This window comes from Silene latifolia, chromosome 4 (assembly GCF_048544455.1).
Source record: "Silene latifolia isolate original U9 population chromosome 4, ASM4854445v1, whole genome shotgun sequence".
Lineage (NCBI taxonomy): Eukaryota > Viridiplantae > Streptophyta > Magnoliopsida > Caryophyllales > Caryophyllaceae > Silene > Silene latifolia.
This window is the reverse complement of record NC_133529.1, coordinates 23934263-23958054: the sequence shown is the minus strand read 5'-3', so window position 1 is coordinate 23958054 and position 23792 is coordinate 23934263. Positions and strand designations below refer to the sequence as shown.

At 39.5% G+C, this 23792-nt stretch overlaps 1 protein-coding gene across 1 annotated transcript; it reads left to right on the top strand.

Moving 5' to 3' along the window:
• The first annotated feature begins 12882 nt into the window (after positions 1–12882).
• LOC141653271 (protein LEO1 homolog) lies at positions 12883–21203 on the top strand. Its single transcript, XM_074460986.1, has 12 exons — positions 12883–13227; positions 14579–14928; positions 15212–15344; positions 15471–15653; positions 16594–16770; positions 17299–17430; positions 17725–17904; positions 17982–18113; positions 19001–19111; positions 19197–19418; positions 20366–20550; positions 20858–21203. The coding sequence occupies exons 1-11, from the start codon at positions 13093–13095 to the stop codon at positions 20498–20500; spliced, it is 1890 nt and encodes a 629-aa protein (XP_074317087.1). The 5' UTR covers positions 12883–13092; the 3' UTR covers positions 20501–20550; positions 20858–21203.
• Positions 21204–23792: the final 2589 nt, after the last annotated feature.

Here is a 23792-nt window from a genome sequence, read left to right as displayed (position 1 = left end):
AGTTAGTTTTAATTTAGCCGAAAATCAGGGGTGTTATATTACTGTCCAGGAGAACTCAGCTGAGTAGTGAGATACTCGGCCGAGTACCCAAGGTACTCGACCAAGTACCCAAGGTACTCGACCAAGTACCCGGTCTAACGGGTTTATTTCCGCGGTTTTGATTAAGTTGATTAGAGATTATAAAATTCGTATTATCAGTTTACAAATCACTTTTTACATAACCTAACGACACCTATCACCTCTCTAATCACCCTAATCACTCCCAAGACTATTGGATTGATCTTGAGTCTTATCTGTCTTTTCTTTATTGATTTCGTTGGTAAGTCACTAGTACTTTGTTAATTGGTTATGTTTGTCCATTAGGGTTTTGCCCTAATTGTTAGTTTGGGAAAGGGGTTAATTGGTATGATTGTGTGACACCCCCATACTCCAAGTGCCTTACCATGACCACTTAAGGTATGAGAACGTCACCATCTCGGTTACCCGAGGCACTGATAATAAAATGACAATAAAGAAATATACTTAAATAGCAATACAGTTTAAAGTGATTACATGTCCAAAACCCAAACTGATAAAAGTGAAATACAAAGTTCTCAAAACTGTCTACTATCAACTATAAAAGTGTCTGACACAGCGGAAGACTTCTAAACTGCAACGTGGTGACTCATCCCAGCTATCCCATACGCATCGTCTCATACCTGCTCAATAACTGCTCACCACCCCCGAATGGATCACCACAGTTTTTAAAACATTTAAACGGGGTCAGTACTAATTACATAAAACAATGCCACAAAGAAACAAGAACACAAACAGCTCAGACAATCCCCAGTCTCCATCTCCAATCTCCACATAACTGACTACACACTAAAGTGTGTAGCCCTGCCAGAGTACCCATCGCAACAAGTACTCCATGCCGCCAGTGGGGGACCGCAGCCGTACCCGCCAAATCCTCGCTCATCTACATTGAGCGATAAACCCAAGTTCATTAATGTGCACATCCCTTCTATGGCGGGTTCCACAGAAGGAGAATCAAGGGCGTGAAGTCACTCCCGCAAGTGACTCCACTCAGCCAGGGACGCGCCCCGAAGATCACAGACAGATACAAACCAATCAACAACATAAAATCAACAACCGTCTAACAACCAACAATACAATCAACCTTTAATCACAACAACAATCACCACACATTATGTAACTAATACTGAGTAAGGAAACCCTACCTTGAAATGCAAACACCGACTGACGATCAAGCAGCTAAGTCAGAACCTCTCCTCAACGAATCCTCCTCTTATACATACATACATATAATCACAACTATATTCAGATAAACCACCAAAACCCCCAAATCACCCAATTAGGGTTTAATCAACTTTAACAAAACGCTATAAAAATTATATGTAGAGCTTACCCTCGACTCAAGGATCACAACGGTGTAAAGAACGACGAAATCCGACACTCCTAGCTCCGGGATTTGCTAATAATGCGGCGAGGATGATTCAACGTAATTTTTAATCGTCTCTTGGAGGTTATTAGGTTGAAAAAGTGTTTTAAGAAAAAGTGACGGAAGCCTTAAATATCAATCCTACATTATTAACAAACCCGTCAAAAATCACCCGATAACTCACTTACTCGATCGAGTGACCCTTACTCGATCGAGTGCCAGACTTACTCGATCGAGTACTCTACAGGCAGACTACTGTTTTGCGTAAAAAGCTACTACTCGACAGAGTAAGTCCCACTCGATAGAGTACCCCAAGACACATAAAACCGTAGTATTACGCTCTTCCTCCTAAAAAGAACTTCGTCCCCCGGTTCAAACCACAAACAAAACCAAACACACTAACACCATCCCGACACAACAACATAAACAAAACTTGACACAAAACTCCAAAACACACCTCCCAAAATTAAACTCATCCCGACTCAAGACAACTACTAACTATACCAAAACCAACATAAAACATGCAAAAACTCTATGCGACCATCTCCTATCCCCCCCCCCCCCCCTAAAAGAAACAAGGTTACGTCCCCATAACCACACATACCTGATCAAATAGAGACGGGTACCGCTCCCTCATAGCCTCTTTCGCCTCCCATGTAGCCTCCTCAACCTCATGGTTAGACCATAGAACCTTAAACAACACTGTCTCACAATGTCTAGTCTTCCTAACCTTTCATTCAAGAATCTGTTTAGGCACCTCAAGATAAGACAAAGACTCATCCAGCTCGATGTTCTCTACCTCTAACACATGTGATGGATCACTAACATACTTCCGCAACTGAGATACATGAAACACATTATGCACTCTATCCAAGGCAAATGGGTAAAGCTAACCGGTAAGCAACCTCACCCACACAATCCAAGATCTCATATGGTCCTATAAACTTCTGGCTCAGCTTACCTTTGTTACCAAATCTCATGACCCCACGCATAGGAGACACTTTCAAATGAACTTTGTCCCCAACCTGAAACTCTATGTCCCGGCGATGTAGATCTGCATAACTCTTTTGTCGATCCTGAGCCGCTTTCATCCTTTGTCTAATCAGATTAACCTGTTCAACCATCACCTGTACCATCTGCGGTCCCAAAACAACTGCCTCAGCACTATCATCCCAGCAGATCGGACTCCTACATCTCCTCTCATATAAAGCCTTGAATGGTGCCATGCCAATACTGGTGTGGTAGTTGTTATTGTAAGAAAACTCAATCAAATCTAACCTCTGCTCCCAGCTACCACCAAAATCCATAACACAAGCTCGCAACATGTCCTCTAAAATCTTGATGGTCCTCTCCGTCTGGTCATCTGTCGTAGGATGAAATGCAGTACTCATCTTTAAGGTAGTCCTCATCATCTCCTGCAACTCTTTCCAAAACCGTGATATGAACCTCGCATATTTATCGGACACTATACCCTTAGGCACCCCATGCAAACGAACCACATGCTTCCTATAAGCCAAAGCCAACTGTATCTTGGTCCACTTATCTTTCATCGGCACAAAGTGAGCTGATTTCGTCAGTCGGTCTACTATAACCCATATCCTGTTATTACCCTGCTGACTTTTCGGCAACCCAACTATAAAATCCATAGAAATTGACTCTCACTTCCACTCAGGTACCTCAAGAGACGAATCTTAACTTTTGGTCATCGCTGCTCCCTTTTCACTCTCTGACATGTCAAACAACTAGCCACGAACTCAGTTGTTTCCTTCTTCATCCCCGGCCACCAGAAGGTCTTCTTCAAATCTTTATATAACTTGTCACCGCCTGGATGTACCGAGTATGACGTGCAATGAGCCTCTGTCATGATTATCTTTTTTCAACTCCTCATCACTAGGAACACACCATCTCCCATCAAATCTCACACTACCATCTGTATGAATAGAGAATCTAGACACTGTCCCTTTCTCTACTCCAGCTCTCCACTCCTCAATCTTGGGATCCAAAGCCTGTTTCCTGCGAATATCATCATAAAGGTCTGGCTCCACTGTCAAATCCCCTCTAGCACCCCCTTTCTGGATCATATATATCCCCATCTTCCCCACCTCATCTCTTAGCCTCATCAAAGACATAGCTGTGCATAGAGAATGCACACTCTTCCTGCTCAAGGCATCTGCAACTACATTAGCTTTCCCTTCATGGTAAATGATATCCATGTCATAATCCCGAATCAGCTCCATCCACCTCCTCTATCTCGTATTCAACTCCTTTTGAGTGAAGATGTACTTGAGACTCTTGTGATCAAAAAACAGCTTAAAGATCGCCCCATAAAGGCAGTGCCTCTAAATCTTGAGAGCAAACACAGCTGCACCCAACTCTAGATCATGTGTAGGATAGTTCTCCTCATAAGGCTTCAATTGCCTAGAAGCATAGGCAATAACTTTCCCATTCTACATCAACACACAACCCAACCCATTCTTTGAAGCATCTATATACACCTCAAAGTTCTCACTCCCTTCAGGTAATGCTAAGATTGGAGCTGTGGTCAAACGCTCCTTTAATGCCTAGAACGCCGTCTCACAACTTTCATCCCAACGAAATATGTTCTCTTTCCTCATCAAAACTGTCATAGGTCTAGCTATCTTGGAGAAATCTTTCACGAACCGCCGATAGTACCCTGCTAAACCCAAGAAACTCCTGATCTCTGCCACATTCTTTGGTGCTTCCCACTTGGTAACTGCTTCAATCTTTGCAGGATCCACAACTACCCCTTTCTTTGAAATCACATGCCCCGTAAAGGCAACCTCCTCTAACCCGTAACTCACACTTGGACAACTTTGCATACAGCTGATTCTCTCGCAAAGTCTGCAACACAATCCTCAAATGCTCCTCATGCTCCTCCTTAGTCTTAGAAAAGACTAAGATATCATCTATAAAGACCACCACAAACCGATCCAAGAACTCGATCAAGACCCTAGGTTTATCAAATCCATAAACACTGCAGGTGCATTAGACAACCCAAACGGCATCACAACATACTCATAATGACCATACCTCGATGTAAAAGTTGTCTTCGGTATGTCCTCTTCCCGAATCTTCACCTGATGATAACCCGACCTCAAATCAATCTTGGAAAAGACTCGCACTGCTTCAACCGATCAAACAAATCATCTATCCTTGGCAAAGGATACTTGTTCTTTACCGTCACTGCTCACTCCCTATAATCGATGCACAACCTCAAGCTCCCATCTTTCTTCTTCACAAACAAGACTGGTGCTCCCCACGGTGATACACTAGGTCTAATGTATCCCTTCTCAATCAGATCACCCAGCTGCTTCTTTAGCTCCTCTAACTCCTTAGGACCCATATGGTACGGTGCCTTAGAGATTGGCCCCGTCCCCTGTTTAGCTCAACATCAAATCTATCTCCCTCTTCGGTGGCAACCCGGATCTCATCGGAAAGACATCCGAAACTCTCCCACCACTGGTATCTGCTCAACTGATGGACTCTCCACTCTATAGTCTCTCACATGGCATAAGATCAACGGACACCCTTTTCTCAGGTAAGACTTCAAGGTCACTACTGCAATCAACTTGACTTTGGGTTTGACAACAAACCCCCGATAAGACACACTAATCCCTTTAGGACCTCTCAAAGAAACCCTCTTTTGATGACAATCTATCTTAGCCTTATACTTACCCAACCAGTCCATACCAACTATCATCTCAAAACCCTCCAAAGGAAACTCTAACAAGTCCACTGGTAGGTCAACCTGCCCGACTATCATAGACACACCTCTATACAACCGCCCACAAGATACAGACTCACTCGAAGGTATAAAAACTTCCTCTCTTACAGACTCATACTCACTCAAACCCAATCGTTTAGCATGACTCGACGATACAAACGACTGTGACGCTCTCGAATCAAACAAAACAAAGGTAAAAACTCTATTAACAAGAAATGTACCGGTGATAACGTGAGCATCATCCTCAGTTGTTTTCTTCTCCATCATAAACAGCTTGCCACTGGTCTTCTGCCCACCTCCTTGGACAGTACTAGCAGAGGTAGCCGGCTTAGCAGCCGACCCTTGGTAGGTGTTGTTGTTGTTCGTCGCCGGTCTCTCGTGTGAATTACCGCCATTGCGGTTAGCCCCACCGTTGTTGTTGCTCTGACCATCCCTGTTGTTCCATGAGCCAGTTGGCCTGTTACTAGCGTACCTTTGCGAAGGACCCTGAGAGAAACTCCCCTGCGACGATCTCTGGAAAACCCCACTCACAGCACTGGTGCACTCATGTCTCTTGTGGCCCATACCGCCACAGTTATAACATGTCATACCCCAACTGCTACCACCACTCCCACGACCACGCCCATAAGAAGCCCCAGCACTAAACCCCGAACCCGATGAATATGCTCTTGCCTGGTTATGGCCACTCTTCTTGTAACTGGACTGACCACCTCCCTCACTCTCAACTTTTCTCTTCTCAGAGCCTCTCTCCTTGGTCATCTCAACTAACCTCTCAGCCCTCCCAGTACGCTCATAAACCTCCTTCACATCCGTAAGAGCTCCCACCGGTAACTTTTCCATAATTTTGGGGGTCAACCCATTCTCAAACCTCAATACTAAGTTCTCTTGGCTCAGTCCCATGTCCTCAGCATACCTCGATTTCCCTTAAACTTGTGGTAGTACTCAACAACGGTCATCTCAGAAGTCATCTTAAAATCATCAAACTCTTCCCTCAGCTTACTACGCACATGTTCTGGCACAAACTCATGCCTCATTGCTTTCTTGAACTCATCCCAAGGTATCGCAGGTAACCCCTATCTCACATATAAATCCCGAGCACGCACCTTAACCTTATCCCACCACTCACCGGCAGATTCCCTCATGCAGAATGCAACTTGTTCCACTTTCAACTCCTCTGGGCAATGAACTAAGTTGATAATATTCTCCATTTCTCTATGCCAATTATCCAGCAGAATTGGCGCCCCTGTTCCCAAGTACTCCTTAGGTTAAATCTCGCGATATGTACGCTAATCTTGGAGTGATAAACATCTCTATCCTTTCCCACCCTTTTTAAAGCCTATGTGAGAGCATCCTGGTGCTCCAACATCTTACTAAATCATCAACTGTCATACTCTCTGCTCTGGCATACAACGCGTTTCTCTTTGGCGGCATCTTGGAACTATATAAGAGAAAGGTAAACATAAACGTATATCCCATATCTCAAAACACGAAAAGAACATGCACAACATCTACTCAATCGAGCCCCAACACCCACTTGATCGAGTTGAGGTCACTCGATCGAGTGACCCAACTTACTCGATCGAGTACCCCGACTTCAGAACCTGACCAGAAAGCTCCCAAAAACATACTCGATCGGCTAACTATCCGCTCGATCGAAATCGACCCTACTCGATCGAGTGCCACCACCTACTCGATCGAGTGCCCGAAAACTTACTTCTGCCCAGAAAACGGAAAACTGCCTACTCGATCGAGTCACACCCACTCGATCGAGCCTCTCACCTACTCGATCGAGTGCCCCCACTCGATCGAGTCATGCAGACTCGTATACACTACCCGCATGTTCCACTCACACTCCCCACTTTCTATACTCTTACACAAAACGACAACAACAACAACATATATATACTCACGCATCGCTTTATATATATAAACAAAACACTTTTCCTTTCATAATCCTAACATGCCACATTATAAACCAAACATCATGCTTTTCAATCAATCAACATACAAATCACATAATCATCATCTTTTATTTCATACCTCATATCCTCCACATACATGCATCCACCGATTCACACCACATATTACTATATAGATACACAAAGCACAAGATAAACACGTAACGATCCCGACACATACCCCATGTGACCGGTTCAAAATTATAGGGCGAGTTCGCGACTTTAGGACGTCTCCCAAGTCTTTGCATTAGCTCCTACAACTTCTACCCGGGTTCATTTTAGTTTGACTCCCTATGTTCAATAGGTTCATTGGTTACAGGTTTCAATATCGTCGCTCTGATACCACTTTGTGACACCCCCATACTCCAAGTGCCTTACCAGGACCACTTAAGGTATGAGAACGTCACCAATCTCACCATCTCGGTTACCCGAGGCACTGATAATCAAATGACAATAAAGAAACATACTTAAATAGCAATAAAGTTTAAAGTGATTACATGTCCAAAACCCAAACTGATAAAAGTGAAATACAAAGTTCTCAAAACTGTCTACTATCAACTATAAAAGTGTCTGACACAGCGGAAGACTTCTAAACTGCAACGTGCTGACTCATCCCAGCTATCCCATACGCATCGTCTCATACCTGCTCAATAACTGCTCACCACCCCCGAATGGATCACCACAGTTTTTAAAACATTTAAACGGGGTCAGTACTAATTACATAAAACAATGCCACAAAGAAACAAGAACATAAACAGCTCAGACAATCCCCAGTCTCCATCTCCAATCTCTACATAACTTACTACACACTAAAGTGTGTAGCCCTGCCAGAGTACCCATCGCAACAAGTACTCCACGCCGCCAGTGGGGGACCGCAGCCGTATCCACCAAATTCCCGCTCATCTCCATTGAGCGATAAACCCAAGTTCATTAATGTGCACATCCCCTCTGTGGCGGGTTCCACAAAAAGCGAATCAAGGGCGTGAAGCCACTCCCGCAAGTGACTCCACTCAGCCAGGGATGTGCCCCGAAGATCACAGACACATACAAACCAATCAACAACATGAAATCAACAACCGTCTAACAACAACAATACAATCAACCTTTAATCACAACAACAATCACCACACATTATGTAACTAATACTGAGTAGGGAAACCCTACCTTGAAATGCAAACACCGACTGACGATCAAGCAGCTAAGTCAGAACCTCTCCTCAACGAATCCTCCTCCTATACATACATACATATAATCACAACTATATTCACATAAACCACCAAAACCCCCCAAATCACCCAATTAGGGTTTAATCAACTTTAACAAAACGCTATAAAAATTATATGTAGAGCTTACCCTCGACTCAAGGATCACAACAGTGTAAAGAACAACGAAATCCGACACTCTTAACTCCGGGATTTGCTAATAATGCGGCGAGGATGATTCAACGTAACTTTTAATCGTCTCTTGAAGGTTATTAGGTTGAAAAAGTGTGTTAAGAAAAAGTGACGGAAGCCTTAACTATCAATCCCGCATTATTAACAAACCCGTCAAAAATCACCCGATAACTCACTTACTCGATCGAGTGACCCTTACTCGATCGAGTGCCAGGCTTACTCGATCGAGTACCCTACAAGCAGACTACTGTTTTGCGTAAAAAGCTACTTAGTCGACAGATTAAGTCCCACTTGATAGAGTACCCCAAGACACATAAAATCGTAGTATTAGAGATTGTGACATAGAGTATGGTTGTGATTATTGCTAGGTGGCGAGTTCGTAGAGGAACAATTCTAGCTTCCGCTGTTGCTTGTTGATTTCAGATTCGTTAATAAGGTAGGGTTTTCCCTAGTCAGTTGCCTGATTAATTGATTATCAGATGATGATAGTTGATTTATTGGCATGATTAATATGATTTTATGATTGTGATTAGGGCTGTTAATGAGACGAGACAGCTCGATCGTGAGCAACTCGAGCCCGACTCGGTCAAAGCTCGGCTCGTGTGAGCTCGGCTTGGGCTCGGGCTCGGCTCGAGAGCTTAACGAGTCAAGCCGAGCACACGTTGGCTCGAATCGAAAAGCTCGTGAGCGGCTCGAATTTGTATAATTAGATGAGATATTACTCATATTTTATAAACTATTTTGTCATGATTATATATTTGTATCACACATATCAAAAATGTCTTATTGATTTTCCAATATTTATATATAAAACTTTCGAGCCTTGTTATTGAACATATCGAGAGAGAAAAACCGACAATTCAACAATTATATATAGGCTCGAGTTGATAATTCGAATTTGGCTCTAGCTCGCATTAAAGCTCGCAAGCTTGATAACGAGCACAAGTTTTTCAAACTCGGGTAAGCTCGAGATCGGCTCGTACTCGAGTTTTACTTTATGAGCACAAGCTGAGCAAGGCCAAGCTCGGGCTCGGCTTGACTCGTTAACACCCCTAATTGTGATATTAGATGGTTGGTTTTGGTTGTTTGGTTTATTTGTGGTTCTCGAGGTGCGTCCTCGGCTGAATGGAGTCATTATCGGGAATGACTTCACGCCCTTGATTCGCCATTGTGGTTCCCGTCACAAGGGGGATGTGCACATTAATGGACATGGGTTATTCGCTCTTGGTGCGAGCGAGGCTTAGGTGGTAAGGCGTGGTCCCCACCGACGGTGTGGATTACCTGTTGCGATGGGTAATGCTGGCGGGCTACACACTAAAAGTGTGTAGTCAGCGATTGGTGATGAATTGAAGGTCGGAGGAATGTGAATGGTTGCTTTGGATGTTATTGTTGTTCTCTTATATTGGTTATTCAGTGAACTGACCCGTTGTTGTTTTACAAAACTGTGGTGATCCATTCGGGGATGATGAGCAGTTTATTATCAGATACTTATATGGATAGCTCGCGGGTTCTACCTGGGATGGAGTCATCACTCGTTGAGTCTTTAGTCTTCCGCTGACATTTGTTATAGTTTTGGATATTTTGGTTTTGCCAGTTGTAGTACTTTTAGTTTGGTTTTTTCAGTTGTATACATTTAAACAGTTGAACCTTAAATTATGTTTCTTTATGGTCACTTTTGATATACTCTACCTCGGGCAACCGAGATGGTAGCATCCTCATATGTTAGTGTGGTATTGGTAAAACACCTTGGTGTGTGGGGGTGTTACATCAATGGTGTGTGAAGAGCGGTCACCACTTGACACAAGGATTCTTGGATGACATTGCTTACGTTTCTTCGTTTTTCCACTGGTTATGTTTCAGTTTTATTCCTCTGTAAGCTTAATAAAGTAGCTCATGGTCTAGCTAAAAGGCATTGAGTTTGTAACTTTCCTTTTACCATTGCCAAAAAAAAAAAGATCACTTTCTATTGTATTCTCGATTAATAAGGTAAATCGTAGAGTATCATATAGTAACACACTTCACTAAACATGACGAAATAGTACCAAAAAAAAGACGTAGTTGCTCTTTCATAGACGAAGATTACTTTTCCATGGACTTTTTGCCATTACTTTTTTTTTTTTAATTTACCCTTCCCCCAAAATTAAAATAAACAACTCTCTCTAATTCTCTTCCTCACAAAATCAATCAAATTCGTTAAATACTCAATTATAGACGCTAATTCTCATGTCGGTCAACTAATAATTCTAATTTATTAACTGTGTTATATCAAATTAGAATGATTAATTTAATTTAGACTAACAAATTTAGGATTAGGGTTTGAAGAAATAGCATGGTCATTATTGATGACAAAGTTTTGATATTTATCTACTCCTTTTTCCCGTCATCAGAAAAGTTGATAGGAGTTTTGGAAGTAAAACAAGATTCTCCCAATGAATTTCAGCCATTGTCGGAAATCTCCCGGATTCTTTTCGATAAGCTATGATTTGTCGGATGAGTTGGAAACTCATTTTTTTTTGTTATATGCCACAGTGCTAGGGATGACATTTCTGACGTATACATGGTACATGAGGGGGTGGTATAGCCGGCAAGGTAATGGCCGGCGTTTTGGAAGAGATGTGGTGGTACAGATGGTGCGGTGGCTAGTCAGGCCGGTGATTGGTTGGCGTGAGTAATTGAGAGATTTATTGAAGGTGTAAAAATGATGAGTAATTGAGAGATTTATTCATTTCCATAATTAAGTAAATCATGTTTATAAATGAGCATAACCAAAAATAAAACTAAGGGGCCGTTTGGTTCAAAAGGTCGGAATGGATTGGAATGGAATGAGATACCATGAGGGGATGGATTTAAAACCCCATACCTATTATTTATTGTTTGTTCACTCTAAAATTGTATGGAGGGGGAATGGAGTTAGAAACCTGAGTGGGAAGGTGGGTATGAGATTCCAAGGGGTTGAGATAGAATTAGAATCCATCAGGATTCTAACTCCATTCCAAAATGCACCAACCAAACACTAGAATCACACAAATCCATTCCATTCCATTCCAACACCCCCAACCAAACACCCCCTAATAAACACGGGCGCTATAATCATTCATGTCTATAATTAAGTAAATCATCAATCAATACTATATATTAATTCCAGAAACCAAGGGACTTTAATGTAATTAAAGAAAGTTATACAAATTAATTATACTATATAGTTTTAAATCACTAGCACCGTGTGATGGACCCAATTAAGGGATCTCAATGCAAATATTATATAGTTTGGGTTAAAATTAAATTATATAGAAGCTTGGTAATTTTCCTAAACATTTGTAAGAGACTAAAACATGGTCAATTTCCTTAAAATAAAATAATTAATTAAAATGGTCAATTTCCTTAAAATAAAATAATTAATTAAGATGGTCAATTTCAAGGAGACTAAAAGAAAGAAGATGCTTGGTAATTTTCCTAAATATTTATTGAAGACTAGAAGATGGTCAATTTCCTTAAAATAAAATAATTAATTAGTATAAACATGGACACTTATGGACTTATGGTATTAATTATTATCATCATAAAATTATATATTAAATTTAAAATTTATGCAATTTTATTAAACTTTATAGGTTATTAGATGTATAGAGATGTTAATTATTTAACATACAAAAATATAATATAAGTAGCTTATAAATAATTCAAGTTAGATTCCATAATATATAATATTGCATAATTCTTTCGATTTGATTTAATGCATATATGTAATATATTTATATAAATATATAATCCCCTTAAAATTGCATTCCTGAGTAGTAAAAGTAATTTCATAGTAAAGAAAAGAATCGTAGTAACATTGGATATAGTTATATGATAGTAATCACTCATTTGAATAGTAAAAATAATAATATTATCAGCGAGATTAGTGAAAGTGGTAGAAACAACAACGGGAGTAATGAAATAATCAATATTAATGCGTCAATAGTGAAAGTAACAATAATTACGGCGGGAGTAGTGAAATTATCAATATTAATGCGGCAGTAGTGACAGTAACAATAATTACGGCGGGAGTAGTGAAAGTAACAATGATTACGAGTAAGTAGTGAAATGTTATTACTATTAATTGTTTCATTAATAAGAGTAAAATATTAATAACGGGAGTAGTGAATTTGTCTCAAAATTTATTTCGAAGTAATTTTAGGATATGTCATAGAAAAATATATTAATGATAAATTTATGGGTTATGCAACTTTAAGTAATTTTATTTAATGAAAAAAAAATTTAATGGTAAGTAGAGGTAGCCCGGGCGAAGCCGGGCACCAATACTAGTGTTTATAAATGAGCATAACCAAAAATAAAACTAATAAACACGACCAAAAATTCCACCGGTGAGCACGGCCAAGCTCGAATCGTTGGACTAATTTAGTAATTTTGCTTAACTTTCGAACCTTTAAACTCCCAACGCCTATAATAAAACGCGAAAAGAGCCGACACCTAAGAATAGAATTTCTGTCAAGAACACTCAAATCTCCATCTCCAAACATACAAAGAGAAAGAACAATCAGTGTGGTGAAGATGAAGGAAGAAAAACGACATCAAATGATGCAAAATTTATTTGGGGATCAATCTGAAGAAGAAGAAGAAGATGAAGAAGAAGAAGAGCTTGATTCTGAGCATGAGTCTAATCATCATCGTCCCAATTACCTCTCTGTAATTTTTCTTCTGAATTATTTTTTATTGATACCCTCTTTAATTTTGTACGGTAATTGTATGTTCTTGATTGTTGAATTGGATTTTGTGATGAATTGATCTTATCCCATTGGTATTTGTCTATTTTGTTGGAATTTTTGGGTTTAATTGATTAATTTATTGAGTTTATGAGGTGGGTTTTTGTTGGTTTTTAGAAAGAGTGGAACTTTATGTGTTTTGAGCGAGTTATGTTGGGTATAGCACCCTGGATTATATCAGTTGTTTGTTTAGGTTGAGACTTGGGGCCGAAACCGGTCTGTGTTTCGGGGTTTTTTGGAATTTAGGATGTGGGTTTTTGTCGGTTTTTAGAAAAACGTGGAACTTTGTCTTTTGAGTGAGTTATGTTATGTATAGCAGTATAGCACCCTGGATGATAGCAGTAGTTGGTTTAGGATGAGACTTGGGGTCGATACCGGTCTGCGTTTTAGGGATTTGTGCTTTATCATGAAATACAAGAGCATTGATAAGTATGATAACGAGGCGGAGGAATAATGATACAAATTTTATTGTACTTTCAATGGAGCCAAATACTCGTTCTTTGGTATAATATGGCTCCCTAAAAATGGTTGCCTTTGTTTTATCGTGAAGTAGCTGTCATTTAATATAATTTTCGATGCAGTTTGTGTTGGCAACACAGGGGCAATGCTACGTACATTTGATCTCCTTAGCTCGCCAATTGTGGGAGTCCCTGAGGCAGTAGGGTAATATCGCGGTTGTTGTCCCATACTCCCATTTTTGGATGATGTTATTAAGTTTTTGGGTGTCAATAGGAAGGGCCAAGTGTAATGGTTTGCTGTAGTGATTGTGTGAGTGACATGGATGTCAAATACGATGTACCTCATGGCGTATTGCATATAGCTTATGAGTCACATTCGGCAAATTACATTGTTGTATTTCGTAAAAGTCCAAGAGGATGCTTAATCATAAGGTTTTCTCTCTTTTAATATAAATTTGAACAGTTTTGAAGATGGGATTAATCCATATGTGGCATGAAAAATTGATTTAGTACTCCTTGTTTTTGCAAACAGTCATATTTACTTTTTTATATTTAGCCAAGGATTGTACTAAATAATCTCAGTTTTCGCTCATTGTTGAGCATAAACCCCTTTTTTGGTAAGTGTTTGAATGCTCACTGTTTGCATTATGATTTTGAAGTGTTCAAAGTTCGCCTGGCTTAAAAACAGGTTTCTATACTTCAGTCCTCAAACTTGCATCGTTGTTATTTAGGTTGAATTTAGTTATATTTTTTCTGTGATTTTTGTACCATTTGTTTTAACATTTGTAGAGAAATCCTTACCTTGACATTGACCAGGATGAAAATGGTGGAGTGCCTGAACAAGAGGTTGCAGACAGGCCATATGAGGAGGGGCAAGGGGAAGTAGAAGTCGAAAGTGAAGGTGAATACCGCGTGGAAGAGCAGGAAGTTGGAGAGAGTGAAGGTGAAAGAGAGCAAAGTTCCCAGGAGATAGATGCAGGTGAGCATCAAGACGAACACGAGGCAAGAGAAACCGACAGTGATGAAAAAGAAGATTATTCCCAAAGAGTAGTGACTAGTAGAAGAAGAGATGTGGTTGATAGTGGATCAGAACGTTCTGAAGAACAAGAACGTCATTATATTGACCCTGAGGATGAGGAGGAAGTTGGACAAACGAGAAGCCCAGGGTATATAGAGATTACTTTTCTTTCTGCTCTATTTGCTACTTTTATTCAGTTATATTCTTCTAGTTTTTATGGATTTTTTTTTGTGTAAGACGAGTCACAACTCACAGCACCTGTACATAGTGCGGGCAAAAGCTTCAATTACTTGCACAGTTTGTTTTAAATCGATGTCAACAGGCCACACGTAAACCGTCTTGCGTGAGAAAATGCTTCACTATGTTGACTTTATGTTGCCTTTGTTATGACTAGCATCATTCATTTGACTGAGATCTACGTTACGAAATAGGGAATTTCCTGACGAGGAGAGGAATGAATCCCATTTGCCCCACTCAACGGCTGAAATTCGTGATGTATTTGGAGATTCTGATGATGAAGAGCCAGCAGAATACGATGCTGCTCATGACATGGAGCAGGAATCTGTGAGATTCTACTGTGATAATATATTGTTGATTTCTACTTTTGTCTCAATGATGCAGTGTCAATGTACCATCAGTGTCGATATGTATAAGGATGTTAAAAGTTTTGTATTTATTTCTGTTTGTTAGAAATTTCCTGTTCATGAAGAAGAAAGGTACGAGAAGAATCTTGGACCAGAAGACCTAGTTTATGATGAAAATGCGATGTATGGGTCAGAAGAGGAAATTGAGAACAAGCTAAAGGAGAAACCAGTTGGCCCCCCTATGGAGTTAGAAATACCTTTACGCCCACCTCCTGCAGACTCTGATAAGGTTAAACACATTTAAAATATTTCTTTTTACAATATAATGTGAACATTTGTGTTTTTGTATTTATATATATATATATATATATATATATATATATATATATATATATATATATATATATATAATTTTTTTTTTTTTTTTTTTTGATGTGGTTAGCCTACAACAACCACCATGCTAGTCAATTTCATATAACTTTGCACTTTTGCAGACTAGTTCAAAATACTCCCTAGTTCTTTAAAAGATGAGTTGTCTCCGTACATGCTAGTCATTTTCTTGAGTAGGTAATTAAACCTTTTAACATGTTTTCAGGCTAATCACAGAAGATGGTGGTTTAATGGTTGTGTTTTGACTTTTGGAATATGAGGTTGAAAATGTTCGTTTGAGCATATGCTTTTTTAAGGCAGTTGGGTTGTACATGTTGGTCAGCATTATAGCAATTCATACTGTTATACGTAGTTTACAGCTTACGCCTAACTTTACAATGGAATGGAAATCAAAATGGGCCTTAGTTAATGGAATAGGTAAGCATCCAACCTTATATTGATACATTTTTAAGGTGTTGACCTCTTTGGCTCGTTGCTATGTAGTTCAAATACAAAATATTAATGGTCTTGATCTACACTACTCTCCACTGCCTTTTTCTTTGTGTATTCTGCCAGTGGTTATGAGACCATAATTACTGATCACTTTGGCTTGGCAAAATATTATGTACACTGAACCCGTATTGATATACCGATTAACTATTTCATAAATTTTGTTTGTCTCTTGTATGTATTATCAAGTAGGTTTTGTTCAACTACAAGTCTACAATAGCCCTTGATTCAGTACATTTACATTTTTGGCAGCAATATTTTGCATTCTATGTCTTGATTTTAACAATTGAACATCTGGGAAATATCAAATATTGAAATCATTATTTCATTATCTTTCTCTTTGGTGGCAGATGAATCTGATTAGAGTTTCAAATATCATGGGCATTGATCCGAAACCTTTTGATCCCAAGACATATGTAGAAGAGGATGTCTTTGTCACTGATGAATCTGGTACAAAAAAGCGAATTCGCTTGGAGAACAACATTGTGCGTTGGAGAACAGTGAAAAAGGCTGATGGAACAGTAGCTGTAAGTGAAAACTCTTTTATCCACAGCACATTGATTATTTGGTTATGAAATGGTTTGCAATAGACAAGATTAATATACTTGTGCTCTGGAAATGCTTTCTGCATAGGATAGAACGTAATTTACAAAGGCTGTCAAAATATAATCTATTGGATCATAATTCATCTTCCCATTTGTCATTTCGAATATCACTTTTCATTATGTATGCTTCATGTGTGTATAGACATATTATGATCCAATAGATTATATTTTGTCAGCCTTTGTAAATTACTATATAGAAAAACATGTTCGGGGGTCTACCTGCTATTTGGAGGGGCTCATATTTACTTTCCACATAGTACTACAACACAAAAAGGCACCATGGGGTGACAGTGTGACACCCATGTACGGGAGAAGGGAGAACGTTTACTAGTCCTTCTGCATGTGTAATTTGACTCCGTCTTCGTGTCTGCGACAGCTACATACAATTGAATCATCTCCACAGTAGATTTTGTTATGACCAAGTTTTTGACTTGTGCGTCCTGTTTTCAGCATGAAAGCAATGCACGTTTTGTGAGGTGGTCAGATGGAAGTCTACAACTGCATATAGGGAATGAGGTTCTTGACATATCGGTGCAGGATGCTCAGCATGATAATGCATACTTGTTTCTTAGACATGGCAAGGTTAGTACTCATTAGTAGTACTTTGCACTGTTGATGCTTTTTTCCATCATTCATTTCAGCTCCATCATCTGTTGAGTTCTGATTGTTGTAAAGTATGTATCATATTATGTGCCTTTTTTTTCTTTTTTTTTTTCCTGCATATGAACGCTTCTCATTATTTTGGAAGCTTTAAACTTGTCAGGCAGCTTTTCTGTATTGTAATTTTGTATTTAACTTTTGTTTCGAACATATAACACATCTTATTTAACTAGTTGCTACATTGTAATAATCTTCTATGTTATATTTGAACCTTAGGGAATCCTCCAATCACAAGGGAAGCTCCTCAAGAAAATGAGATTCATGCCGTCATCATTGTCCTCAAACTCTCATCGTTTATTGACTGCACTTGTGGACTCTAGGCATAAAAAGATGTATAAGGTTAAGAACTGTATAACTGATGTCGACCCTGAGAAGGAAAAAGAAAAGAAAGAAAGAGTAAGCATTACTTTTGGGTAACATTGATTTGCTATGCCATTTATATCTGTCCAGTTTTAATATATATGGCCTTGCAGGCTGAGAGTCAAAGCATTAGAGCCAATTCCACACTTGCTCGGAAACGTGAAAAGGTGAACCGGAGGTACACGAGGCCATTGGACAGAGGACGCCAACTCTCTCCTGGGTTTTTGGAGGATGCACTTGAAGAGGTTCTCAACCACTTATCTCTTTTTTTTGTAATAATAACAACCATGCCCCTCTTGCCTCTCTTTTTTCTAAAACCACAACAAACCCTTACTTTCAAAATGTTTTGGGATTGACTAATGGAAAAAGGAAACATAAGGAGGGAATTGGAGCCCTTTGTTATTCTTATCTGCTGCTCGATGAGGATTCCTTGTACTTCTTTGGTATTTTTTCTATAAAAAAATATAGTGGAGTAAGAATGGAAATTAAGGAATGAGAAGAAAAGAGGCAAGGGTTGGAATGGAAAAATTGTGAAGCTAAAGCAAAATGAATAGAGGTAAAGAAATCCTATGAGAATATGAGATACAAAGAGAACTTGACTATTATTTGCACAATCATCTCCCTCCAGAGGCATATACCGGAGTAAAGGGGGTACTATTGAATCCTGAGTATTCGTTACCCAACCATTGAGTCAGGGACCTTTTTCATGGTTTATTAATTAAAATGCATTGTGAACTTAAAACTGAAGCAGGACGAGGCCCTCCCATTGAACTATAATCTACTACTGCACTCCACTCTGTCTATCCCAAGTCATTTGTTCTGTAATCCCAAGTTCCAAGTACACAATTGCTTCTCTTTTTTTTTCCCATGATTATCCACATGTAATGTTAAATAGTTTTCTTGTATTCCCATTACCCCAATTTTTGTTAGTCAAAACAAGTTCAATTTGGCTGAACAATTGCTGTCCCTAGTATTTTTTCATCACAACTTGAATGTTTAAGCTGCACATTACTTCTATTGGCATTGAACGTATTGCAAAGATGATCTTTGCGTTAATTTTGTACAGGTTGATGGGGCGAATTATTATGATTTGCATCGTTCTGGTTCTAATCTTTGCGTTAATTTTATACAGGATGATGAGGCGAATTATTATGATTCGCGTCGTTCTGGTTCTCGGCGTCATTTTGAGGATGAACTGGAGGCCGAAGCTCGAGCTGAGAAGCGCATCATTAATGCAAAGAAGGTACTATGGCTACGAATTCATTGTCATCTTTTGCCGTGTTTAACTATAATGATCACCTTACTGATAATACATTTCCTTTGTAAAGGGCCAACTAAAAGACATTCCTCGCAAGTCATCAACTGGTCTTAAACCTTCCCGGCGGCCAGTGGATTTCTCGGGGAGCGACAACTATGAAACTGACGGGGAAGAAGAGGAGGTCCCTGAACGTCCCTATGAGGATTCAGAGCCAGAATGGCAGGACTCTGAGGATGATGTTGAGCCTCAGGAAGAGGCAGCAGAAGGCGGTGCTTCAGAGGAGGAGGCCGAGGTATGGAGAATTGTTTTTAATTGCTGTGTTCCAAGTTTGTACTATTACTGAGACATGTCAATATCATCTTATCATGTGACTTCATTTTTGTTTATGTTATTATGTTTGCCGATGTGCTAGTATTGAGGGAATACGAAAAGATGATTGTATTCGTACATGGCTGAAATGGTAATATACCAGCAAAGCATAGGAAATTAAATCCGACTAGCACTAACCGTAACACAATGACAACTCCTGCCGGTCAGCCATTTATTAAGGGTTTATTTCAAATGAGGGTAGTTCATAGTTGTTACTAGGGTGATGTAGGGCGGAAACAGGAGAGCTATTAACGCTATCTGGGTGGGTGGGGGTCTGGGGGATAATGCCATTGCACTGGGGAGAGGTGGGTAACTACCCTTTTAATGGAGTAACAGTTGACCTCTCTTCCTCCCACTACCTTCTCATTTCCTTTATTTGGCCTGTTACTCCAATAACAGTTACCCCTCGTCCTGAGCAAGTCATAATTGAAATATCTTTAGGTGTGCAAGCGTGAAATCCGGTCTTTTTTTCCAGTTTAAACAAACTACTGTGAGTCTCTTGTGAATGACAATAAGATTGGCACATGCTAGTTCACTTGGTAAAAGTCTTTGCGTGGTGCTCTCTATGACCCGAGTCCAAAACATGACAATTCAGAGTTGCCTTTCTAGCTCCTCTTACACCCAAAAAGAGACTGTCGCCACATGTTATCAACCCTGATTATGTAATACCCCTTTGCGAATACTCACATGATATAATACACTATGATTAATATACTAATAAAATGATGGTGAAATAAACAAGAGGGAAAGACACAACGCTTGATATTTTAAGAATACCCACGGTACATGTCTTAGGTACGAGATTATACTAATAAGATAAGGTAATTGGATGATTTATAGTTTCATTCCCTTGCATATTTGCCTTCTCAGGAGCCAACACCGGCGATTAAGGAGTCTAGAGGCAGCCTTAAGCGCAAGGAGTATGAGTCAGATGAGGAGTCTCCTCGTAAAAAGCCTACCACACATCGTCGGATGGCAGTTGTTTATGACAGTGATGAGGAATGACTGAGATTTGGATTCACATCAGAGGTGTCACCCTTCGCTTTTACGATGAGGTTAGTTCAATAATAATGTTCCAAAAAAAAAAAAAAAAAATCTGCTTGCATAATGTGAAAAATTTCTTGATTCTTTCATCTCATAATCATTGGTATTTGTTTGTGAATCATTTGTTGAGATCGGATTATATACTTGGGAATTAGGCACTAGCGAAAGTTCGCATGGTACTGCATATATATCTTGCTCGTGTTCTATACTCTCTCAGTCTTTGATATCGCCATATTTCAATTTTAGCCGGTCCAATGGAGTTGCTACATTTCAATGTTTCGCCCTTCATTATCGGACTAACACCGTGGTATTACTCAGGGTAGAATTATGTTTCAACCTTCAACATCCATGACACTATTGACGGCTCCCGACTCGTGCTTGAGAGCAATTACTGTGTGGCTTGGGATGGGTGCTTATGTGTCTTTTCAGAATGCATTCCATTGAAAGGATTCGCAAGGCAGAAGCGAGATTTGATCGATGTGGGCAGATGGATGTGATGAAGTAAAAAAACACAAAATGTGATTATAGTTGTGTTATTTATTGTTATTTATTGCTCATAGAGAAAAGCAAGTAAAGATACTCCGTATAACTTAGAATTTGTGATTTTTGACTCTTCAAATCTATACTTTTGGTAGAGTATTGTCTAATATCGAAAAATTTGTAAGTCGTGTGTATTCAGGCAAAATCTCAATGTCTGATCATCAAAATCTCCAGGAGAAATATAGTAAGAGCAATAGCAATAGTAGAACTTTATATAAAGTTCTTTATATGCCATGTCACAATGTACCAACCCCAATTTTTAAGAACTTTTGTTCACAATAGAAGAACTTTATATGAAGTTCTTAGATGGAAAAAAACCATAAAATAAATAATGTAAAATGATATCTCACATTTTACAAAGTTATATTTATTGGTTGTACATTTTCCAATATTTTAGAACTTGGTTCTTATTTTAGAACTTGGTTCTTAAAAATAAGAATAACTTTTAAATGCGCGAAAGTGGTAATTAGGCCCCTTAACTCTGTTCAATTGTGAAATTAGTCCTCATAAGTTTTATTTGGAGCAATCAAACCCCTGAAGTTTCACCAAAAGGAAAATTCAACCCCATTTTCATAATTTTCACCAAATTCTTATATTAATATAACTTTTAATACAATTTATCAAATATATAATATTTTTTTATAATTTTAGAACTTTTATATTTATATTAAATATTGAGAATTATTTTATTTTGAATTTTATAATATATAGACAATTTATTATATATGTATGAATGTTATATAAATTATAAACAATTTACTAAATATGTATGTAAAAGTGTTCTTCAATGATTAATAAATTATGTAAAAATTCGTAAAGTTGCAATTAGTAATTTTTAGTTATTTAATAAATTGTTTAATACCAATATAAATTGTTTTTAATTAAAATTCTTGTGTAAATTTAAAAAATGGGGTTGAATTTCACTTTTGATGAAACTTAAGGGGCTTGATTGCTCCAAATAAAAGTTATGGGGCCTAATTTCACAATTGATCAGAGTTAAGGGGCCAATTACCACTTTTGCGCTTTTAAATGCAATAGAAGAACTTTTAAAATAAAGTTCTTGGTGACAACCCCAATGCTAAGAACTATTATTGCTATTGCTCTAAATACGATTAAGTGGAGACCGGAGAGGAATACATTTTCGGACAACTAGTGTAAGCACCGTGAAAATTTACTGGGTTGTTTTTAAATTTTTAGAAATCACATTAATTTACTAAATTTTAAAAACAAATGTAGCACATTGAATTTCTTTATTTTAACATTTTTAAATATATAATTAACATGCCTATATATATGTATATATATGATTTCGTTGCCACGATCCTGCTCAGTATACTTTATTTTGTATGAAACAGAGTTATATTGACTTATCTAATCACTACTGATGGGGCATATTCTGCACCCGCTGACCAAGTCAACATATTGACCAAGGTCAAAGCTAAAAGACAACAAGTCAAAAGAAAAACGGCCCTAACCGCAAACAAAGCACAGTCGGCTGTCACTGGGTCTCGGCTCGGAACTAGCCGCCGAGAGGCATATCCGTATACTCACATCCAGTACTCTCGGCATGGAGTAAACCAGCTGCCCGGCTGTCATGGGTCCCTCGGCCGAGGGTAAGACATGATCTTTCCACCGCTACGCCACTTGGCCACTACGTGACAAAAGGTGAAAGTCTATAAATACTCCACATCTCTCATTGAGAAATCAACTGGAAAATCTGGTATAAAACTCCCTTATCTCTCTACAATATACTTTACCAAGTTAAACATACAACTTATCTCTCTAAGTTTACTGACTTGAGCGTCGGAGTGAGTACGCTCGGCCCCAAGCCGAGCCCTCAGTTTGTTCATCTTTACAGGAAAGAGTGAAAGGAAGAGACGAGCAACGACATCATTCTACAACCTCAAGTGGTCACAATCCTGCTCCGGAATTACACTCGGAACAATTGGCGCCGTCTGTGGGGATCCGTACTAAAAGCTAGTCACCTACATTAAAAAAAAAAAAAAAAAAAAAAAAAAAAAAAAAACCATTCAAATGAGCTAAGAAGATGTCAAAGCAACAAGAAATCGTGAGTGAAGGAACCGCATTCTTCCAGGATGACACGTTCCGTACTCGAGATCGGCGATCCCCACCGCCGAGTCAGCGACACGGCGCTCGGGATACCGAAAGAGCCAGAAACACCGCTGCCTACCGACCAAGTCACTGTCATGGGACATGTGGTCGATGCGGCCAAATTAAAACTATTCCTGGACCTGATGGGTAGTACGCCGGTTACCCCTATCACGACGACGGGGACGGCAGCGCATCCACAGGTAACCAGGGCCCATAGAGTGGCCCCGAACAACTTGTTCGGAGCGATACAAGGAGTCGGGCGTGCTAGAACGCCAAAGAGCCCGTGGTGCCGGTGGCGGACCCGAGTCCTTCCCCCACTCGCGGGAGGACAGCGTCGCCGCGGCAACAATGAGGCCAGCCCCGAAGGAATGAAAGAAGTCCGACTCACCAAAGTCGGACAAGAAGCCCTTCCCGCCAGAGGGAGATAAGCCGGACTAAGGTTGCGAGGAGCCGATCGCCGCGTGTCATTCAACACGTGGTCGACGGCCCCCTCGCACCTATGTCCTCGAGATCCCCGTGCCGACTAAGCTGAAGCTGCCGCCCATATCATACAAAGGGGATAGCGACCCGACCGACCATGCCGAGGCTTTCGAGTCGTACA

What these genes read in the sequence shown, in the direction of transcription:
- LOC141653271 (XM_074460986.1), top strand. Translation starts at nt 13,093, where the DNA reads ATGAAGGAAGAAAAACGACATCAAATGATGCAAAATTTATTTGGGGAT. An exon ending in ATGACATGGAGCAGGAATCT is followed by an intron (nt 15,345 to 15,470) that starts GTGAGATTCTAC and finishes TCTGTTTGTTAG; the next exon opens with AAATTTCCTGTTCATGAAGA. An exon ending in TGGAGGATGCACTTGAAGAG is followed by an intron (nt 18,114 to 19,000) that starts GTTCTCAACCAC and finishes AATTTTATACAG; the next exon opens with GATGATGAGGCGAATTATTA.